The sequence below is a fragment of the Acomys minous genome (assembly GCF_964271855.1).
Source record: "Acomys minous genome assembly, chromosome: 5".
NCBI classification, from domain to species: Eukaryota; Metazoa; Chordata; class Mammalia; order Rodentia; family Muridae; genus Acomys; species Acomys minous.
In genome coordinates, this window is record NC_140494.1 from 100,507,785 (window position 1) to 100,522,425 (window position 14,641).

At 47.3% G+C, this 14,641-nt stretch overlaps 1 protein-coding gene across 1 annotated transcript in view; it reads left to right on the forward strand.

Annotated features, from left to right (window-relative positions):
- The first annotated feature begins 3,602 nt into the window (after nt 1-3,602).
- CLMP (CXADR like cell adhesion molecule) overlaps nt 3,603-14,641 on the forward strand; it is a 105,499-nt gene continuing 94,460 nt past the window's right edge. The window contains exon 1 of the mRNA XM_084782510.1: nt 3,603-3,926. Within this exon, the coding sequence (XP_084638636.1) occupies nt 3,902-3,926 (25 nt within the window). The 5' untranslated portion in view covers nt 3,603-3,901. The remainder of the gene's footprint in view (nt 3,927-14,641) is intronic.

The following is a 14,641-nucleotide window of genomic DNA, read 5'->3' on the forward strand; positions in this document are numbered from 1 at the left end:
TTTCTTGGAACTCCCAACGTTTGTTTTTATTGCCAGAGTTAACTAGAAACACAACTTCTTTTTTGGGGGGGGGGGGTTGCTGTTAAACCATTTTACATTTTACATGCTGAAGTCATCTCGCCCTCTGGCCTTGATGGCCCTCCAAAGAAAGGTAAGAGTGTCACAAAAATCCTTGGATTCTCCCAAGGGACCCAGCACCAGCAGACAGGGGAATGCTATTACATGTCCGCAGAAGCTCTACTTTAGATTTGGATCACTGGTGTGTTGCCTATCTAAGGAAGATGCATCTACTCCCTAGTGGCCACGGGGACTTTGGACCTGGAGAAAATACGTACTTAAGGTCTCATCTCAGCATGCTCTAATTACCCCAGCTGATGACTAAAAACCTGGGAACCAAGGCATCTTGACAGTCTCAGTTGGGTGATGTGGATCTAGACACAAATCTGCTACACTGAAACATGCCTGACTTCAGGTACACATCCCTCCAGCCAGAGCAGCAGTGAGAATGTTAGCAGTGGGATAGAAATGGTATTTTAGAAGCATACACGATGCACCTTTCCTAAAAAGCAATAAAGAGGGGAAACCCAGTAAAGGGCATCCAGGGACTTTTGTACTATCTTTACTATTTTTCGGTGCGTCTGAAATGATGTCAAGCATTTTTTTTAAGCTGTGAATCGGAAATAACAAAAGAGTATCTTTCCTATAGTCTCCTTCCTACCTCACTCAGCCTTTATAAAGAATTCACTTTCTGAGGCTGGAGAGATGACTTAGAGATTAAGAGCACTGTCTGCTCTTCCAGAGGTCCTGAGTTCAATTCCCAGTAATCACATGATGGCTCGCAACCATCTAGAACTGGGATCTGATGCCCTCTTCTGGCATGCAGGTGTACATGCAGATAGAGCACTCATCTACATAAAATAAATAAATAAATCTTTTTTAAAAATCAAAACAAATGACTTTTTAAAAATAAAAATTCACTTTCCAACACATTTGTAGATACACACTATTAGATAAGTGGTTAAAAAGTGAAAAATTTGCCAGCTATGGTGCCATACACCTTAATCCTAGCACTTTGGAGGCAGATGCAGGAGGCTATCATAAACTAGGAGCCAGTACTACATTGTGAGTTCCAGGACAAATAGGGCTAGCCAGTCAGAATCTGTCTCAGAAACTGCCAACACACACACACACACACACACACACACACACACACACACTCTCCCTCCCTCACACACATAAAACATACACACATACTCACACATATACACACTCATACACATACAAACACACACATATATACATACATACACACACTCACACACATACAAACACACACACACATATACATACATACACACACACTCACACATATACACACTCACACACATGCATAACTACACATACACATATACACACACACACATATACACACATGCACATAAACACACATAAACACATTCATATACACACACTCATATACAGACATACAAACTCATTCACACACACACATACAATTTTACTCCAGAACCAAATAAAAATATTTAATATTTAAATATTTCATAATACAAGTGTAGCATTTTAAATGATTGGTTGTTGGAAGGAGGCTTTAATGTTTTCTGAGCTAGAGCAGGACCTTTTACCTCCTAAGAGACAATTTCACACCCTCTAAAACAGAATAAGAATGCCCAGGAATGAAGCCTGCATTGGAGTCTCAGGACAGAATGTGGGAAGGTGGGGGAGAAGCAAGGTTTGGAATTATTAATATCCTAAAACCCCAAGAACAACGCAGGCTTTTGACATTTCTAAATAAGGTAAGAGTTGTGCAATCGCTCCCGGACTCTGCTTTCCTCCTCTGTGAACTGGGGCTGACTTTCAGTACAACTGGGAAGGGCTAAGCCAGTCCTAAGGGGCTATGGGAGCCAGAAAGGAGGGATGGAGAAAGGACACCCAAGGGGGGGTGTTAATTGTTCATATGAATGCCTCTCAGGCTCTGGTCCCAGCTCCCAGACTAAAGGTGAGTGGCAGCACCCTCAGCCAGTCCTCCAGGGACATCCACGAGCCAGGACCACAGTGCAAGAAAAAATGCCAGGGAAGAGCTCAGAGCTCCTGAGACCTGAGCAGTTCCCACCGCCCTTTTTCTTCTCTGGTCCTTCCTCACAGCAGGTCAAGTAGCAAGGGTGACTCCAGGCTTTCCTCTCTAGACCCACCAGTCTCTTGCCCTCTGCCACCTCCTTCGCAGGATTCCTGCAGTCTCATTGAGGGACAGAGATACCATGGCCCTCTGCCACAACGCATCTCCTGTGTCCTTAAGCAGAGCCTGAGTTCTTATCCAACAGTTCCCAATCAAGGAGTGATCCTGCCCATCACCAGGCTTCTGCCTCTCCACCAAAGTGGTCTGACAATTGTAAATTCCTTTTAGGAAAAAAAAATTGTCTCTCTGGCTGGCCCAGACATCAAACTCTCTCTTCTCCCAATATGACATTCCTGGGGGGAATTCCAGTTTGTTGGGATTCATTGTTTTAATAGTCTGATGTCCAGGTTGCAGGATTCACATATCTAATATTTCATTATCCCTGTAAAGCTGGTTACAACTAGCTCAGATTGTCCTGGAACTCACTAAGTAGCCCAGGATGGATTTGAACTCCTGGCTATCCTCCTGCCTCAGCCTCCCATGTACTGCATCACCATGATGCTTCTTAATGCATCACCATTTCCTTGAACCCTGGCTTCTCACTTCTCTAGGAGAGTGGCTGCTTAGCCCTGAACAGATTTAATACCAGGTGACTATGAATAGCAAACACGAGGAGCAAATGCAAAGGCCACGCGTGGCAACAAAGGTCCAAACAGAAAGGCCAGAAAAACTGTTTTAATGACCCACTACTGAACAAACCCACTATTTATACGGCAGCCCTGGTGATTTCATACAAACCGAACCAAACCTGGAAGGGACAGGAGAAATGAAAGGTTGAGCAAACAAGAGGGGAGAGGAAGAAAGGAGAGGAGAAGAGGGAAGAAAAAAAAAATGAAGAAAAATGTGGCCTGGTGGTGTGCTCAGAGGCAGGTAGATCTTTGTGAGTTCGAGGCCAGACTGGTCTACGTTGACAGCCTTCCACGCCAACAAAGAGCTACATAGTGAGACCCTGTGTTGCCCCGCCCCGCCCCCCACCAAAAGAAATGAGAGAGAGAGAGAGAGAGAGAGAGAGAGAGAGAGAGAGAGAGAGAGAGAGAGAGAGAGAGCGCTAGCCATAGAGCTTTGTGAGGGGGAAAATATACAAAAGAGCAGAGAGATTAGAGAGATCAAGGAGAGAAAAAACAGAATTGAGAAGGCCGCATCCACCGGCTCTTGGCCGAAGTGCTGCGGATTCTCTCCTGCACCGCATTAGTTGGCACTGTGCGCCCCCCTCGATCACCCCGGGCCGCGGCCCTCCCTCCCGGGTGGGAGGTAAAGCAACCCCAGCAGCTAACCCCAAACGCAGAGAGGGAGGGCGGGAGCGAAGGGAAGGGAGGGCGAGGGGAGGGATGGAGGGAGGGGCTGCGGTAGGAGGCAGCCGTGTGGTTCCAGCTCAATTTTTTTCTCTCTTTCTCCAGTCGGTTTTCTTTCCAAACAGGGAAAAGTGTTCCACGAAGCGGTAGCGCCTTGCCGCCTCGCCTTCTCCTCCTGACCCTGGGCCCGGCCCCCTTCTCGGTGCGAGCTGGTGGAGCCAGGGCTAAAAGCCCTCGGTGTCCCCGGAGCGCAGCGCGCAGGGGACCCGGGCGCGGGGCCGGCGCCCGCACATGGCTGCAGCCCCCTGCGCGCACCCCGAGGCGCCGCGCCCTGCTCACAGAAGGTCCGTTGGCTGCGCTCGGTCCCTCTGCAGCCAGGCAGCGCTGAGCCGGGAAGTGCCCGTGTCCGGGGATCGGGATGTCCCTCTTCTTCCTCTGGCTAGGTGAGTGCCTTGGGGAGGGCGGGAGTTTGGATGGCCCTGGGAAAATGCCACCCTGCGTTTGGGTGGAGACCCGCCTTCAGCACCTTGGTCCCCGCAGTCCTGGAGTGCGGCAACCACTCGGTCCCTGCCTCCCCGCCACCGAGGGGCGCATCTGGCAGCGGAGGACCGCCCAGTCGGCCATGGAAATGTCTCACACATCTGGGCCCTCCAGCCAGCTACGGGGTGGGGGCGTTTCCTGGTGGAGTTTGGCAGAGAACGGTTTGGTGTGGAGGGTACTTTTTAGCGCGTGGTTTGGTTTCAGGAGTACCAGGGGAAAGTGGAGAGCTAGGGAGGAAAGGTTCATCCAGGGTTTTCTGTGCCAGGTTTTGAGGGTGGGGGGAGCTTTTTGTTTCAAACGGGCGCCTCTGAGCGCTCGGATTAGAAACAGATGTGTTGAAGGGGAAGAAGGAAGGAGAGGGAGGAGAGAAGGAAGGAGAAAAGGATAGAGAGAGACGCAAGGCAGGGTCCAAGGAGCACCAAGAAGCCAGGTGATCCCAGAAGATGCAGACTGAACGCGACCCCGGGAAGGAGAGAAAGAAAAAGCCAGAGAAGCAGAGAGAACGGAAGACAGGAATGTGAGGACCAGCCTGGGCAAAGGGAGCCTTGAGTCCTTGAAACCGATGCAGCGAAGGAGGCTACAGAGGGAAGGAGCAGACTCTGGGCCCCTCCTGAACCTGGGTGGTCCTCATTTGGGGGGGGAGGAGCGGGGGGGGGGGGGCCCAGGCGCACTTCCTGAGGGGGATGCCCTAAGGCACAGGCTGGTTTGCTGTGGCTGCCCTGGGCAGCTCTGTGGGCCAAGGCACAGAAGGGTTACATGGAAAGAGATAGAGGAGGTGAGTGAGCCTGCGGCGGACCAGGCCAGGAAGGTGGCAGGACAGCTGAACAAAGTCTAAGTGTGTGTGTGTCAAGGAGCAAGGATCTTGTCCACCTGAATCAAAACCCAAAGTTAGCGGGAGTGAGTAGGCCAGGTGTGGTGGACCAGAGAGTGGAGGAGAGCTAACCACTACCCACTACTGGGTCTGAACTAACTAGTCAGGTGACCCTGAGCAGCTTCCTATGTAGGGCTTTGTTTTCTTAGCTCCCCCCCCCCGCTCCTCCCCCCCCCCCCACACACACACATAAGAAAATGAGATGGGTTTTAGGGCGTTTCCAGGCTGGAGAGCCAGTAGCTCCAGGAACTGGATGGAGGCTGGAGCTCAGAAGAGGGGAAGGAGAACTAAAGAGCCACCTGGCATGGTGACCGGAGCTTGCAGACATTCCCTGAAAACTTGCACACAGGTTGGCGCGCCTGTGTGTGCCGCCCCTAGGCTGGTGACCATTAAGGTATAGGAAGAGGCGAGCCCAAGGAAGGAAGGGGAGGGGCTCTCCTTTCCAAGCTCTTTGAGATATCGACCAATTGTTGCAGCACAGCTGGCACAGCTAGATGACACCTTTGTCAGCCTTCCGGAGTCACACCTCTAAGCTACCGATACTCAGATGTGCAGTAGACTCAAACTCAGAACCAATTGCCTTATTGGAACCAACTAGCCTTCGAGCCCTTTTTCATACTGAGCACTTTTAAGGTGGACGATTTCGTTTATGCCTCTGTTCTTCACACCAGCCCTACTAGATCCCCATTAGGCCTGAACTCGTAAAGTGGATGAAGAAATCAAGGTGTACAGGGGTTAGGTAACTCCATCGAAGCCATATGCTCACAGTGAGCAAATGTGGGACTTGAAGGCAGCCTGCCCATGGTGCACCCATGGAGAGTGAAGAGCTCTGTCGGTTCAAGTGGTTGGGGTCAGCTCATAGGGGACCTGGATGTGACCCTCGATGACAGTCACTCCTTCAATGTATTAGAAAGGACGTTCTGACTGAGACAGAGAACAGAGAACGTGGCCTATTCACTGTTGCTTCTTTGTTTTTTTAAATTTTACCTTTATATTTAATTACCTTATTTGTGTGTGTGTGTGTGTGTGTGTGTGTGTGGGTGTGTGTGTATTGCCTGCTTGTGTGTATGTGTACCATGTGTGTGGCTGGAGCCCATGTAGGTCATAGGAGGGCATCTGATCCCCCGGGAGCTGGCGTGAGGGACAGTTGTGAGCTGCCATGCTGGGACCTGAGCCTCTGCAAAAGCAACAAGTGCTCTTAACCACTGAGCCATCTCTCCGGCACTCGTTCCTTCTTTATTAAGCACTTGGCTAGGTATACTCATTTGTTGTTGTTGTTGTTGTTGTTGTTGTTGTTGTTTTTAGCAAGAAAAAAACCTGTTTGTTTTCTGGGGTACATCTTACAAACTAAAGGCCAGGGAAAAGAGAAAGGAGGATGGCCAACTTGGAATTCCCATAACTGCACCTTCATCCAGACTTGCTCTTAAGGTTTGGCTGTAAGCAGATTCAAACTTGAGATGTCATTGGTCTAAATTGCTTAAACTCTTCAAGTCGGGGACAGGCATCAAAAGGTGAGGGCACCCCTCTGCAAATGGCATCTGCCTTGGGTCAGGAGCACACAAGCAAAACAATTGTGTTGGCTGGATCCACTCCACTTTTCAGAATGGCTTTGAGCATTGGTATGTTGAGGATCCTTTGGCAAAGCCAAAATTAAAATCTAGACTTGCCTGAATAAAAAGAAAATTTTAAATCCTTTCTTATTCCATCGGTCCTTTAAAGGGGGAATTTTTTTCATGTTGCTTTCTCTAATGGTTGGCTGCATTGGAGCCTCTTTTTATAGAGAATGTAGGAGAGCTGGGAGGGATGGGAGAGTTTAATAGTCTGAGCAAGAATGGGCCAGTCACCTTCTTGTTTTTTTGAGTGTTTTGTTTTTTTTTTAACCTACTAGTGAGTGAAGCCAAGTACCTCACCTCTTTAATGTGAATGAATGGTCAATGGTCCTTAAAAAAAAAAACTGTGGTGTCACTTGAATTTTTGATCTTAGCCATTCTGATGGGTGTAAGATGGAATCTCAGAGTTGTTTTGATTTGCATTTCCCTGATGACTAAAGAGGTTGAGCATTTCTTTAAGTGTTTCTCAGTCATTCGATATTCCTCTGTTGAGAATTCTCTGTTTAGTTCTGAGCCCCATTTCTCAATCGGGTTATTTGGTTTGGTGGTGTTTAATTTCTTGAGTTCTTTATATATTTTGGATATTAGACCTTTGTCAGATGTAGGATTGGTGAAGATCTTTTCCCAGTCTGTAGGCTGTCGCTTTGTTCTTTTGACAGTGTCTCCTGCCTTACAGAAGCTTCTCAGCCTCATGAGGTCCCATTTATTAATTGTTGACATTAAGGCCTGGGCTGTTGGTATTCTATTCAGGAAGTTGTTTCCTGTGCTAATGTGTTACAGGCTCTTCCCCACTTTTTCTTCTAACTGACTTAGTGTCTCTGGTTTTATGGTGAGGTCTTTGATCCACTTGGATTTGAGTTTTGTGCATGGTGACAAATATGGGTCCAATTGCGTTTTTTTACACGTAGACATCCAGTTAGACCAGCACCATTTGTTGAAGATGCTATCGTTTTTCCATTGAATAGATTTGGCTTCTTTGTCAAAAATCAAGTGACCATATGTGTATGGATTCATATCTGGGTCTCCAATTTGAGAGAGAGAAACACTCCTTCATTGCTGGTGGGAATGCAAACTAGTACAGCCACTTTGGAAAACTGGGAATAGGGCTTCCTCAAAACCCAGCTATTCCACTCCTTGGAATATACCCAGAATATGCTCCAGCACACAACAAGAACATTTGCTCAACCATGTTCACAGCAGCCTTATTCATAATAGCCAGAACCTGGAAAGAGCCTAAGTGTCCCTCAGTAGAAGAATGGATAAAGAAATTGTGGTACATTTACACTATGGAATACTACTCAGCTATTAAAAACAAGGAATTTCTGGAATTTGTGGACAAATGGATTGAACTAGAAATGATCATAATGAATGAGTTAACCCAGAAGCACAAAGACTCAAATGGTATATACTCACTTATATCTGGACACTAGCCCAAGGGATATGTCCCATGAAAGTCTTCACTTACCAGGAAAGTGGGTCAGAGGGGAGGGCATCCTATTGGGACTCTAGGTGAGAGAAGCATGGGAGAATGGGGAAATAGAAGGATCCAGAGGGTCCTAGAAACCTACAAGAAGAACACTATGATGGGCAGATCTGGGCCCAGGAGTCTTGCTCAAACTATGGCACCAGCCAAGAACAATATGTGCAGTAAACTTTGAACCCCTACCCAGATCTAGCCAATGGACCAGACATTCTCCACAGTTGAGTGGAGAGTCGGGTATGACTTTCACACGTACTCTGGTGCCTCATATTTGACCACGTCCCCTGGATGAGGAGGCCTGGTGGCACTCAGAGGAAGGATAGCAGGCTACCAAGAAGAGACTTGATACCCTATGAGCATATACAGGGGGAGGAGGTCCCCCTCAGTCACAGGCATAGGGGAGGGGAGTAGGGGGGAAATGGAAGCGAGGGAGGAATGGGAGGATACAAGAGATGGGATAACAATTGAGATGTAATATGAATAAATCAATAAAATATATTTAAAAACAAAACAAAACTGAGAGACCGGTGGCCCTGGCCCCTCTGATGCCATCCTGATCCATCCTTTGCTATTCTGCCTTTGTGTGTGTGTGGGGGGGGGGGGGATTAGGGGGTTTTCTTTGTTTGTTTTTCCTTGACTATCTCTCATGGCTTTCTTGTAATAGTTGTCATGTTTGTGTCCCTCATCACCCACACCTTCCATCCTATATTGTATGTCAGGAAGCAAAGAGCCTGAATTAAAAAGTAGCGCAGTCTCTGGGTTCCAGCTTCATCTCTCTTGTTTGTAAAAAAGGGAATGGGATGGAGATCTTGAAATTCACTTTTTTTTTATTCTATGACCTTTTGTTCCCTCAAAGTCTTTAGCAGTTCTCACTTTTTTTTTCTCATTTTAAAAACAACTCTTATGGCTGAGTGTAGTGGCACACGCCTTTAATCCCAGCACTTGGGAGGCAGAGGCAGGCAGATCACTGTAAGTTTGAGGCCAGCCTGGTCTACAAAGCGAGTCCAGGACAGCCAAGATAACATAGAGAAAGCCTGTCTCGAAAAACCAAAATAAATAAATAAATAAAACTCTTAGGTTAGCAGGTAAATGAGCCACTGTACTCTGTGTGCTGTGTGTGTGTGTGTGTGTGTGTGTGTGTTTGCGAGTTTTGCTGGGAAGTAGACATAGAGTATGCTAGGTGAGCCTTCTTCCTACTGAGCTACACCCCAAGCTCAGTGGCCAGTGCCCAGTGCTTTTGATGCTGAGTATAAACACTTCCCTTGGCGAGGACAGGGGAGAAGCTTAGTTCCCCAGCATGCAGATCTGGGAGGGATCACAAGTCTTTCTCTCATCTTCCCACATTAGTGATGATGGTCACAATAGCAATAGGATCCCAGTGGACTCACATCTTGTCCTAACTTATTTATGTCTTACACTCAGCCGTGCAACACATGGATGTATTTCATCAAAGTACCTAAGGGCATAGTGAATGATATTTTGAAACATAGACCCAGAGATTGTTACAACAGGGGGAAGATTTTTTTTTTTTTTTTTTTTTTTTTTTTTTTGGTTTTTTGAGACAAGGTTCCTCTGTGTAGCCTTGGCTATCCTAGACTTGCTTTGTAGACCAGGCTGGCCTCGAACTCACAGCGATCCGCCTGCCTCTGCCTCCCGAGTGCTGGGATTAAAGGCGTGCGCCACCACGCCCGGCCTAAGAATTTTTTTTTAATTGCTACCTAAATCCCTGGTTCTTAAAAACTTGAACTCAGACTCCTCGGAGAATCTAATGAAAACCACTTTGTAGAGGAAGACACGGGTACATACATCAGATTTTCCTATGGTCTCCAGGGGTTTCGTTAACTGCCTGGGAGCCTTCCTTGGACCCCAAATTTACCCTTTATCTAAATCTACTTCTTCGTTTATGATGAAGAAGGGACTGGAGTTCAGAGGGACTTGGCTAAGGCTACACAACTGGCTTAGTGTAAGAGCCAACACTAGCACCCAGATTCCATGATGTGTCCTGTCACAGTCCGTGAGATCAGAAAGGTCTTCCCTCCCCTTTCGTCTTGTGCGGTTAAGCTTCAAGACCACAGCTGCCCTTCCAGAGTTTCAGTTAGATGAGCTAAATGCTGAGTAATTGGCATGGTTTTTCGTGTTGAGAAATTTCTCTTAAAAAAAATAGGGCAGATGTCGAAATATTTCAATTCAGCCATCATAACTGGAAATCTTGGAAACTTTCTGAAGTGTCATGTTTGATGTATTCAGAAAAGGAAGAATTAATACCCGAAGTTCCAAACCTGTGGTTGTGTGCACACAAAGAACGCCCATTCCGTCATTAAGTCCGCTGTGTTGTTCCAGGCTTGCTACACCCGCACTTCCACCCCACCTCCCAAATCCTCAGTTTCCTCCTCTGGGAAACAAGTATGTCGGACTAAGCTCATGTCTAGACTTTCCTGCAGGGTTGTCGCCTACCATTCTCTGAAGGTTTTAATTCCGAAAAGGATGTGGTTTTACAACCACGCACTTGGAGTTTTGTTTTGTTTGTTTTGTTTCAGGTACTGCCCACTTGTAGCAATTAGTGGCAGGTGATTATAAACTAATAAAGAGTCAACTAAATACTATGAACAAAGCAGTCGATGACTTTCCTCCCACATTTGCCCTATGTGAGCCAGGGGACATCTTTCAAGGTCAGAGTGATGCCCACATCCTTGTGCCTGGGGAGTTCATAAGTGGAGTACTTACTAAAAGGACTTAATCCTAAGCAAAGTTGACTTCAAAACAACCAAAAAAAGGAGGGGGGGGGAACATCCAGAAAAGACCAGTTTTAAGGGTTTATTGTGCAAAACGATTTGTAAACACTAAACCCCCATTTTTTATGCTAAAAACATCATCTAGTGTGTGTGTGTGTGTGTGTGTGTGTGTGTGTGTGTGTGTGTGTGAGAGAGAGAGAGAGAGAGAGAGAGAGAGAGAGAGAGAGAGAGAGAGAGAGAATAAACATGGAAGACCATGGTGAGCATTCTGAGTTCACAGGACAGCCCACAGGACTTGATTCTCCCCTTCAACCATATGAGTTCCAGGGACTGACCTCTAGTCATCAGACTTGGCTGGTGACAAGTTCCTTTACTCCCAGCTGTCTTGCTAATTCTCCTCACCCCGCCCCCATTTTTTGTTTGTTTTACTTTACCCATAATTTACACAGAATAAAGCATGACCATTGATGTGTAGAGCTCAATGGGTTCCTTGCATAGATTAGAATCTGTGTTTGTGTTTTCAAATTTAATCCTATATTACCCGCCCACTTATATTACACTGAGAGAGGATTCCATAAATCAGAACAGTAGGTAGAAATTCGAAACTTTTTTTTTTTGCTGGTTGTTTCTTTGAGACAAGTCCTTACTCTGTAGTCTGGCCTCAGACGTGCTGCATTTCTTCTGCTCAGGCATCTCGAGGGCTGGGTTACAGGTGTGAGCCCGACCCCGGCTCAGTGTCTAACATCTGTACAAGGCTTGGGAGTTGATGGCCTGTTAGAAAGAAGGGAGAAAGGGCAGTTGGTGGGTTGGTTCAAGAAAAGAGCTGACCTGAAATCTTCAGAAGTGAGTTCGATAGAAGACGGGCGCCCCCAGCCACAAGAGCCACCACTGGGCCCTGAGGTGGCAAATTGTTAGAAACGGACAGTGTACTGTGTCAGAGACAAGATGATGACTTGGAGGTGAAGAGAGGCTTTCCTTCAAAACTTAGAGAGGTGGAGCTCCAGTAGACAAATAGCTTAACGTAAAAGAGAGAGCTGTCACTGATGAGGGGCGGCCCAGAGGCGAGCTTCGTAGAAATGCCCTCTGCCAGGGGGAAACTTCATTCCACATGATTCAGTCTGGGCTAGCCTACATGACAAGGAGCATGGAGGAGCCAGGTACCATAATTTAAGGGTTGTTAATCTTCCCCGACCCGTCCCCGTCCCCCACCTCCCCCCCCCCCCCGCCCCCGCCAGAAGCATGTGGTTTCTCTGTCCCAAAGAGAAAGCTGCAGGGGGAAGTGCCTGATTCCTTCAGTCTATGGGACTTGACCACTCCAAGTGACCAGTGTCTTAAAGGGTACAAGATCTTACACAAAGTCTTCTCTCAGACCTTATACCATCCTGGCATTGTTCTTGCGTAGTAAAAATGTTGCTCTGTTTTACAAATAAATAAACCAAGAATACCCTAAGAAACAGAGGAGCGAGACGCTAACCCAGGACTGGGCACTTCAAGGCAGCGAGCTTCTCTTTCACCAGCAGACATACAGTTATTCTGCAAGCCTGATGCTACCAAAAGAGAGGATCTACATGCTGGGCCATTTATTGCTCCCCCTTTTCCTCCCCCATTCAAATGGTTTGTTTGGATTACCAACTATTGTTTATAAGTGAGTCGCTGTACACATCCTGTGTGCCTCCCATGGTCAGCTCTGTCCTCAGGTTCTTGGTGAGGTGGTGTGTCCTGTTTGGGGTCAGGCACAGGAGCCTCCTGTGTCTATAGCTGTGAGGGCTTGGGAACTGAGCAACCTGCGTGTGTATTGGCTTTTCTAATGAAATTCTGCTTCTAGCCGTTCTGACTTTCTTGTATCCTAAATAAAGAATGCAGACCCTTGACCCCCCCCTCAAAAGAAAGAAGAAAGGAAAAAAGAAAGAAAGGAAGGAAGGAAAGAAAGAAAGAAAAAGGTTTTACTTCCCTGAATTCTGTCTGGATTCTGAAAACATAAAAGTTTATTTCCTTTGGCACCCTACAGACCAAAATGGAGAGGAATGCTGAAATGAACCTTTATTTTGTGAGTGGCAGACGGTTGGCTCAGTCTGTGTAGCCTCAGCCAAAGTCTGGCTGTGATAAGGCTGAAAACTGCTTTGTCTCAGGAGAAGGCACAGAAGAAAGCCGGTTCCCTTTGGGCTCCTACTGGGAGGAGAAAATGGAAGCATTCTCTTCGGAATAGTTCCTCAGTTAGTGAAGGCTTTTCTGAAGAGACAGCAAAGGAGGTCTGAAGAGGTCAGGTCGTGAAAGCCAACTGAAGAAAAGGAAAAGGATGAGGAGGAAGGGAGGGGAGGAGGGAGCTTAGAAACCACAGAGGGAAAAGCTAAACTGACCCAGTGTCCACAGAGGGCCTCTCTGAGCACTGTCCCAACAAGGACGGCAGCAGCAACGCATCAGTTCCCTTCCAGTATCTTTGATGCTCATGCCCATCATAAATCCTTCTTTATTCACATCCTCTCCCTCACAAGCAATTACAGGGCGTGAGCATCCCATCCCTCAGCTGAACTCTGAGATTCCCTTAAAATGGAAGGCCAGTTTGTACCATCTAAAGCACGAGCAGTGGGGAAGACATTCGGAAACAAGGGCTTGCACACGTAGGGAGAGTGAGCATGAGGAACATGAGGAAGCCCCTAGAACTTCTGAGAAGTCATATAACTGTGTCTGTGTGGGAGTCAGGGTCTCCTCTTGTGCCTTCAGGGACCCTATCTATGGTCTCCTGGTCTCTCACTGCACTTCCGCAATTAACAAGATTGGTGCTAAGAAAGCAGCTGGCAGGCTGGTAGGGTGACCCATCAACATCGGAAAGGCTGGATTAATCAGTGTGTGTGTCCTTGGCAACCTGCCAGGTGCTTCCTGGAGGGATTGAATCTCCCAGCATCCTCTGTGTCCTTGCCTACTCAAATGTATGGTGTCATTCTTCATCACAACCTGCCACCTCCATTGCCTCATCCCTCACAGGATGCTCAAAAGAGGAAGCCGAGAAAGAATTGTACAGCGGGTTGAGATGTGTTCATTAAGACTGGCGGACTTCTCAGCTGGGCTTGTAGGTGGTTTTACTCTACATGGAAAACAAACAGGATTAAGCCAAGAAGGAATTTTCTGTTCTCAAAGAACTCTAGCACTGTTGTACAGAACAGTGCTCTATTCCCTGACATATTCTCATTTCTCTTCTGGGTAATGGAAGGCAGCAGGAAAAAAATAAAATCAAATCCCTAAGAGGGAAATTGTTTTGTGACTTCATTGTTTAAATTTAGGCTTGGGTTTGAGGGGGATGGCTCAGACTTGGAGCAGTGTGCCTTCTAACCCAGCCCCTGTCACTTCTCATTACTTCCAATGACAATTCCAATTATTTGCAATCACTCTTCAAGGGACGAGCAGAGGGAAGTCGCATAAGGCTTCCATGTGGACCAGTCACGGAACATTTGTTGTGAGAGCCGGCCCTTGGGGTCCCAGACCCTGCCTTGATGTTAGCATGGAGCACTTCATAATTGTATGAGTTTGGGCAAATTGCTTCACCTCCCTAACCTCAGTTTTTTCAGCAGCCTTTGCATGAAGCACCAATGTCATAGCATTTGTGTGTGTGTGTGTTTAAAAACTCAATGAAGTAATGCATTTCGAGTTTCAGCTCCCTGTGTGCTACGTAATCCGCAGTTAACGAGTGTCTGCTATCGTTATCCTGGCTGTCTTTGCGCAGGGAGTGTCAGCCCATGGGGTATTTGGTGGGTGGCCTGCTAGAAGTTAGCTGACACCGGGCCCTTAGAGCCAGCCTGCAGTGGCCACCGCTGTTCCCTTATCCCACTGGCAAGTCCGTTAGTGTCCTTTGGGGACTATCACCCTGCTCGAGGACCTCACAAGGCTCATAGGCCCATCTGAGCCCCCATCTGTCTGCAGTTTCTCTGGG